Source organism: Rhinoraja longicauda, chromosome 31, assembly GCF_053455715.1.
Source record: "Rhinoraja longicauda isolate Sanriku21f chromosome 31, sRhiLon1.1, whole genome shotgun sequence".
Classification (NCBI taxonomy): domain Eukaryota; kingdom Metazoa; phylum Chordata; class Chondrichthyes; order Rajiformes; family Arhynchobatidae; genus Rhinoraja; species Rhinoraja longicauda.
The window spans coordinates 28,190,871-28,199,055 of record NC_135983.1 but is presented as its reverse complement, the minus strand read 5'-3'; the positions used below and the strand labels follow the sequence as shown (position 1 = coordinate 28,199,055).

The window sequence follows — 8,185 nt, the reverse complement described above, 5'->3', positions numbered from 1 at the left end:
TGCAACAGTCTGTTCGAAAGCTGTAGGAGAATGGGGAGAAGGTGGAGAATGAAGGGGATTAGACAACAGACAATAGACAATAGGTGCAGGAGTAGGCCATTCGGCCCTTCGAGCCAGCACCGCCATTCAATGTGAACATGGCTGATCATTCTCAATCAGTACCCCGTTCCTGCCTCGAACGTGTCCAACCCCTTAATAATCTCATACGTTTCGATAAGATCCCCTCTCATCCTTCTAAATTCCAGTGTATACAAGCCTAGCCGCTCCAGTCTTTCAACATATGACAGACTGATGATTAGTGGTAGAAACACAGGCAAATCTTTCTTGCCAGCTTCTCCATGAAAATACCATATGTATAATTGCTTAGTAGCACAATCTCAATCCACCAGTTCAACACCAACTAAATGTTTGCTTTCCCTCTGATATCTCACAGTGTCAAAATGACAGCTTTCACGAAGTATACAAATTTTAATGTGAAGCACGACCTTATTCCAAACAAAGTTAAAATAATCTGAGAAAATATACAGACTGTCGCTCAGTCTGAAGAAGGGTCATGACCCGAAACGTCACCTATTCCTTTTCTCCAGAGATGCTGCCTGACCCGCTGAGTTACTCCAGCACTTTGTGTCTATCTTCAGTATAAACCAGCATCTGCAGTTCCTTCATATAGTGAAAGAGGAACATTGGGAATGCTGAATGGGATAAGAAAATTATAAAAAAGGGTGGCTGGGTGGAGCAGCAATAGAGTTGCTGCCTTATTGTGTTTATCTTCAATTAATGTATCTCTCCCCTTGGTGGCAGTTTTCTATGTGCGTCCGGCTAATCTGGGACACTTGCACTATAATGCTGCAGAGTCAGGCTGCTGACTCTCAATGAAGAATACTACAGATAGTATCAAACAGTTCCAGCCCTAGAAAATCACCATTCTGCCAAAGGTAGCTGCATGTGTAGGAAGGAACCGCAGATGCTGATTTACACCAAAGACAGACACAACGTGCTTTTAGATTTAGATTTAGAGATACAGCGCAGAAACAGGCCCTTCGGCCCACCGAGTCCACGCCACCCAGCGATCCCCGCACATTAACACTATCCTACACCCACTAGGGGCAGTTTCTTTTTACATTTGCCCAGCCAATTAACCTACATAACTGTACGTCTTTGGAGTGTGGGAGCAAACCGAAGATCTCGGAGAAAACCCACGCAGGTCACGGGGAGAACGTACAAACTCCGTACAGACGGCACCCGTAGTCAGGATCGAACCTGAGTCTCCGGCGCTGCATTCGCTGTAAGGCAGCAACTCTCCCGCTGCGCCACCGTGCCGCCAGTGTGTTGGAGTAACTCACAAGCTCACAGGTTATAGGAGTAGAATTAGGCCACTCGGCCCAACCAGTCCACTCCGCCATTCAATCACGGCTGATCTCTGCCTCCTCATCCCTTTTTCCTGCCTTCTCCCCATAACTCTTGACACACCGTTCTAATCAAGAATTTGTCTATCTCTGCCATAAAAAATATCCACTGACATTGCCCTTTGTGGCAATGAGTTCTGCAGATTCACCACCCTCTGACTAAAGAAGTTCCTTCTCTGCGGGGGAGCCTGTAAGGGATGAAGATGTTAATTCAGATGTTGATGCAGTGGACAAGGATGCCGTTCTCAATGCATGCTGTGTGACTGTCTTCACAAGAGGGATGGAGCATGTTGATGTGGTCTGAAGAAAGGTTTCAACACAAAACATCACCAATCCTTTTTCTCCAGAGATGCTGGACCGGAGTTTGTACGTTCTCCTCGTGACCACATGGGTTTTCTCCCGAGATCTTCGGATTCCGGGCCTACACTGTCCGGGCCTACCGCGGCCCACGGGCCTACAGTGTCCGGGCCTACACTGTCTGCACCTACCTGGTCCGGAAGGTAGGCACAGATTTTAACCAGCATCTGCAGATTTTTTCCTACTACACTGTCCGGTCCTACACTGTCCGATCCTACAGTGTCCGGGTCTACAGTGTCCGGGCCTACAGTGTCTGGGCTTACAGCGTCCGGGCCTACAGTGTCCGGGCCTACAGTGTCCGGGCCTACAGTGTCCGGGCCTACAGTGTCCGGGCTTACAGTGTCCGGTGCTACAGTGTCCGGTGCTACGGCGTCCGGGCCTACGGTGTCCGGGCCCACGGTGTCCAGTCCTACAGTGCCCCTCAGGCCTAATACGGGACAAGGGCGGTCCCATACGGGACAAGCCAATTAAGCCCAAAATATGGGATGTCCCGGCTAATATAGGTCAGTTGGCAACCCTATGTATATCTCAGGATGACACCTATTGCATTTGGATAGACGCCTTCTTGTCTGGCAAGAAATAAATTTTGCCATTGAATCTGAAAAATATATTTTGGGGTGGTATGAGAGTCAGGACTGAATGCCTGGATAAAACCATAAACAATGAAATGTGGGAACAGCAGAAAATTGCAGCAACATTAATCAGAGGGGTGTGGTGGAATACTGGAATGTTATGTATGGATCTTGTTGGTAGGCAAATAATAGTGATGCAATATTGTTAAGCAGCGACCAAGCCCATGAGCGCACTTGGTAAGTTATGGCATTGCAAGATGCAGTCACTGATGTTGTTCGTCACTAAACGTTCTGAGACACATTCAAGCCCTTCACTGGCTTCACGGCACTCTTCTTTCCGTCTCCATTGCTTGTTTAGTTTGTAGATGTAGCGCGGAAACAGGCACTTCAGCCCACCGAGCCCGTGTTCCACCAGCGATCCCCGCAACCCAGCACTTTCCTACACACTAGCAACAATTTACAATCTTTACTGAAGCCAATTAGCCTACTAACCTGTGCGTCTTTGGAGTGTGGGAGGAAACCGGAGCACCCGGGGAAAACCCACGCAGGTCACGGGGAGAACGTACAAACTCCGTACAGACAGCACCCGTAGTCGGGATCGAACCTGGGTCTCTGGCGCTGTGAGGCAGCAGCTCTACCCGCTGCACACATGGCTGTCAAATATCCTCATCCATCCTCACTAAGCCATCATTCAGCACAATGGCATTGCTGATAGATCTGCTGCCTCCCAGCACCAAAGACCCGGGGTTGATCATGGGCTCAGCTGCTGTCTGTGTGGAGTTTGTACGTTCTACCTATAACTGCGTGGGTTTCCTGCAGGCGCTCCGGTTTCCTGCGACAGGCTTGCAGGTCACTGTAAATTGCCTCTAATGTGCAGGAAGTGGATACGAACGTGGGATAATATGGAACTAGTGTGGACTCAGTGGACTGAAGGGCCTGTTTCCATGCTGTATCTTTCAATCAATCTAATCCCTGTCAATTTGCCAATGAGGTTTATTTCTTGGCAGGAAATAACAAACATCGCAGTGAGATTAAATTTTCACAAAATGCTGTAAAACCAGACCTACTGGTTTCCACCACACAATCTCCACCACGCCTACCTTTGTTGACGCAACCGATATCTATTAATATATAAGCCTATGTTTTCATTGTAACGTGTGGGCTCTGAGATACTGACATTTGATTTCTACAACATAGAGAGATTTATTTTTTTCTTATGTTGTCAAGTATCCAGAGGAGGTGCAGTAGCTGACGTAGGTAAGGATTCCCAAACCTATCCTCCCAATACATCTAGAAACTTCATGTGACTCCAAGAACTAAGCAAAACAAACAATCGACTTCACAACACAATGACAGGCTTGGGAGCAAGTGGCAGCTTGGTTATTACCAGATAATATATTTTGTCAAAAAACAAAATAATTTCACATGCTCAAAATCCGAAAGAAATGAGAGTGCAAGTCCATCGCTCCTTAAACTTTGTGCTGCTAAGATGCAAAGGATTTTGAAAGATATTGTCACAGAGAGCATGAGAACCACGCAGACTAGAGTGTAAATGTGGAGGAAGGAACTGCAGATGCTGGTTTAATAGACAATAGACAATAGGTGCAGGAGGAGGCCATTCAGCCCTTCGAGCCAGCACCGCCATTCAATGTGATCATGGCTGATCATTCTCAATCAGTACCCCGTTCCTGCTTTCTCCCCATACCCCCTGACTCCGCTATCCTTAAGAGCTCTATCTAGCTCTCTCTTGAATGCATTCAGAGAATTGGCCTCCACTGCCTTCTGAGGCAGAGAATTCCACAGATTCACAACTCTCTGACTGAAAAAGTTTTTCCTCATCTCCGTTCTAAATGGTCTACCCCTTATTCTTAAATTGTGGCCCCTTGTTCTGGACTCCCCCAACATTGGGAACATGTTTCCTGCCTCTAACGTGTCCAACCCCTTAATAATCTTATACGTTTGATACGATAGTGGTGTTTAAGAGGCTTTAAGATGGGCACATAGAAGTGCCGGGAATAGAGGGATATGGATCCTGAAGAGGCAGATGAGACCAGTTGAACTGGGCATCATGTATGGCACCAACATGATGGGCCGACAGGCCTGTTCCTGTGCTGTACTGTTCTATAAGTAATAAAAGAACTCAGAGTAAAGAATAAAACTGAGCAAAGGGAGCAGGGCTGCATGAAAGGGAAATCAAGCTCGGGTTTCCTCATGATGGACTTTGAGTTGGGTTTAGTTTATTGTCACGTTACCAAGGTACACTGAAAAGCTTTGGTTGCGTGCTAACCTCGCAAGTGCCTGCCCTGCCTGTAGAGCAGGACGTCGGTCGGGGAATGTCTCCGACCGGCCCCTTGTAGACTGCAGATGTACGTGCTGAGGGATGCCCTGAAGCTTGGTGCAGCCAACGCCGAGCCTCTGTAGGAGAGGACCACAGCCCGGAGTCAGTTGGGGACACCCCTCAAACACGGGAAGTGATATCATCTGAGTGGCAAGGGTGTTTTGTTTAAAGATAGGTGTTAGCCAGTGCCATCTTCTTCGCTGCCGTGTGCCGGGGCAGCAGGGCGAAGGCTGCGGATGGCAATAGGATCAACAAACTCATCAGGAAGGCTGGCTCCGTCCTGGGGTCTGAGTTGGAGTCACGGGGTGTGGTCTTGGAGGGGTGGATGCTCCTCAAACTGCAGAGCATCCTGGACAATACAGCTCACCCCCTCCATGACACACTGGTCAACCTGAGGAGCACCTTCAGCAACAGACTGGTCCCACCAAGGTGCAGCACAGAACGCCACAGGAGATCCTTCTTCCCTGTGGCTATCAGACTGTACAACTCCTCCCCCTTCTGTCATGGGGTAGACTGAGTTGACTCCCCTCCCTCCGTCCCCCCCACCCCAATCTTTGCACATCCCCGAAGCCTTTCCACTCATCCCTTTAATTTCATGTTTAATTTATTTTGTGTTTTTCTTTACCGTTGGTAGATTAATTTCCCTCCTGGAATAAGTAAAGTTCTATCGTATCATATCGTATCGAACACTACTGAGTATGACATGATTGAACGTATGGATACTGAAAATGTCCAAAGAGTTTTTATATACTTTTTGTTTTGTATACATTTTTTATTCAGAATAACGTTTATTTTTGGAAAAAAAAACATTGGTTTGGTATCAGTTTGAAGAGATGTCCTAACCCAAAACGTCAGCTATCCATGTTCTCCAGAGATGCTGAGTTAATCCATCACTTTGTGTCCCTTTATTGGTAAACCTCCAACTAAAGTTCCTTGTGTCACCATTCACTCCATTCACCTTACCTCAACACATTATTAACACATGAATGACCAGAGCCCTTGACGCATTCATTGGTTTGGTATCAGTCTGAAGAAGGGTCCCAACCCGAGACATCACCTACCCATGTTCTCCAAAGACGCTGCCAGATCTTCCAGAACCAGCACTTTGTGTCCATTTAATCTCACTCAAAGTTGGGTAAACCAGCATCTATTTTCTTGTGTCACCATTCATTGTACTCGCCTACCTCAGCTTGGGTTGTTCCAGCTCAAGGTTTGGTAAACCAGCATCTGCAGTTCCCTGTGTTACTATTCAGTACACTCACCCTCCCTCAGCCTGGCTTGAGAAAGCTCACGCTGTGGTTAACCAGCGTCTGCAATTCTTTGTGTCCTGATGTTGAGCTAGCTCAAGCTTTGATAAACCAACATCTATTTCTTCGTGCCACCACTCATTGCACTCAGCCTGGCTTGGGGCAGCTCAGACTTTGGTAATCCAGCATTTGGTTCTTGTGTCACCATTAATTACACTTACCCAACCTTACCTTGGCTTAAGATAGATCAAGCTTTGGTAAATCAGCATCTATTTCCTTGAACCGCTATTCATTACACTCAAGATGGACACAAAAAGCTGGAGTAACTCTAGAGAGAAGGAATGGGTGACGTATCGGGTCGAGACCTTTCTTCAGCCTGGCTTGAGATAACTCAAACTTTGGTAAGCCATCATTTAGTTCTTGTGCGACCATTCATGGTACTCGGCCTACCTCAGCTTGGGTTGAATTGGCTCTAGTTTTAGTAAACCAGCATCTATTTCCTTGCACCACCATTGATTGCACTCAGTTTGGGCTGAGATAGCTCAAACATTGGAAAACCAGCATCTAATTCCTTGTGTAACTTTCATTACACCCACCCAACATAAGCTTGGGTTGATCCAACTCAAGGTTTGGTAAACTAGCTTTTAGTTCCTTGTGCCACCATTAATTGCACTCATCCAACCTTAGTTTTGGTTGGGATTGTTCAAGGATTGGTAAACCAGCATCTAGTTCTTTGTGCACCCACCATATGTCAGCTTAGGTTGGGATAGCTCAAGGTTTGGTAAAGCAGCGTTTAGTTCCTTGCACCACCATTGATTGCACTCACCCTATCTTAGCTTGGCTTGAACTCAAGGTTTGGTAAGCCAGTTGTTAGTTTCTTGTGCCACCTTTCATTGCACTCACCCTACTTTAGCTTGGGTTGAGAGAGCTGAAGGGTTGGTATTTCCATCAGCATCTATTTCCTTGCACCACCATTGATTGTACTCAGCTTGGGTTGAGATACTGAAGGGTTGGTAAGCCAGCATCTATTTTATTGTGCTGCCATTGACCTATTTCCTTGTGCTGCCATTGAATGTACTGAGCTTGGGTTGAGATACTGAAGGATTAGTAAGCCAGCATCTATTTCATTGTGCTGCCATTGATTGCACTCAGTTTGGGTTGAGATACTGAAGGGTTGGTAAGCCAGCATCTCTATTGATTGCACCCAGCTTGGGTTGAGGTACTGAAGGTTTGGTAAGTCAGCACCTATTTCATTGTGCTGCCATTGACCTATTTCATTGTGCTGCCATTGAATGTACCCAGCTTGGGTTGAGGTGGTAAGCCAGCATCTCCATTGATTGCACTCAGCTTGGGTTGAGGTGGTTGGTAAGCCAGCATCTATTTCATTGTGCTGCCATTGAATGTACTGAGCTTGGGTTGAGGTGGTAAGCCAGCATCTCCATTGATTGCACCCAGCTTGGGTTGAGATACTGAAGGTTTGGTAAGCCAGCACCTATTTCATTGTGCTGCCATTGACCTATTTCATTGTGCTGCCATTGAATGTACCCAGCTTGGGTTGAGGTGGTTGGTAAGCCAGCACCTATTTCATTGTGCTGCCATTGACCTATTTCATTGTGCTGGCATTGATTGCACTCAGCCGACCTGAGCTTGGGTCAGGCGCCATCTATCGGCCAAGGCCTTCACCGCACCGCCGCGACCACCTGACGCACGCTGCGCGATGACGTACGGCGGTGACGCGGGTGCGTGGCCGGCGTGAGGGGCCTGGCCCGGTTGCGTGGCGACGCGGCGCCAGTGGTGGAGGTGGAGCGAGAGCGAGAGCGGACTCGCCTGGGATCGGGATAGAGACAGGGACGGAGAGAGAGCGCGCACCACACCGAGCTCCTTCACTACCTGCCGCCGCAACCTGCACCATGCCGCCGTGGTGAGGATGGGAGTCCCGTGGGGAACCGCGCCGCTGGGGCCCGGCAGCCGCCCGCTCAGGGTCGTCGTCGTCGTCCTGCTCGCAGCGTCGGTGCTGCAGCTGCGGCCGGCAGGTAAGAGGCCTGGGTGGGTCTGTGTGTGTGTGTGTGGGGGGGGGGGTCTGTGTGTGGGGGGGGGGGTCTGTGTGTGTGTGGGGGTCTGTGTGTGTGTGGGGGTCTGTGTGTGGGGGGGGGGGTCTGTGTGTGTGGGGGGGTCTGGGTGTAGGAGTGTGGGGGTCTGTGTGGGGGTCTGTGTGTGGGGGGGGGGGGGGTCTGTGTGTGTGGGGGGGGGGGGGTCTGTGTGTGT

At 48.6% G+C, this 8,185-nt stretch overlaps 1 protein-coding gene across 1 annotated transcript in view; it reads left to right on the top strand.

Moving 5' to 3' along the window:
- The first annotated feature begins 7,670 nt into the window (after nucleotides 1–7,670).
- Nucleotides 7,671–8,185, top strand: part of LOC144608557 (neural proliferation differentiation and control protein 1-like) — a 96,809-nt gene continuing 96,294 nt past the window's right edge. The window contains exon 1 of the mRNA XM_078426500.1: nucleotides 7,671–7,953. Coding sequence (XP_078282626.1) covers nucleotides 7,848–7,953 — 106 coding nt within the window. The 5' untranslated portion in view covers nucleotides 7,671–7,847. The remainder of the gene's footprint in view (nucleotides 7,954–8,185) is intronic.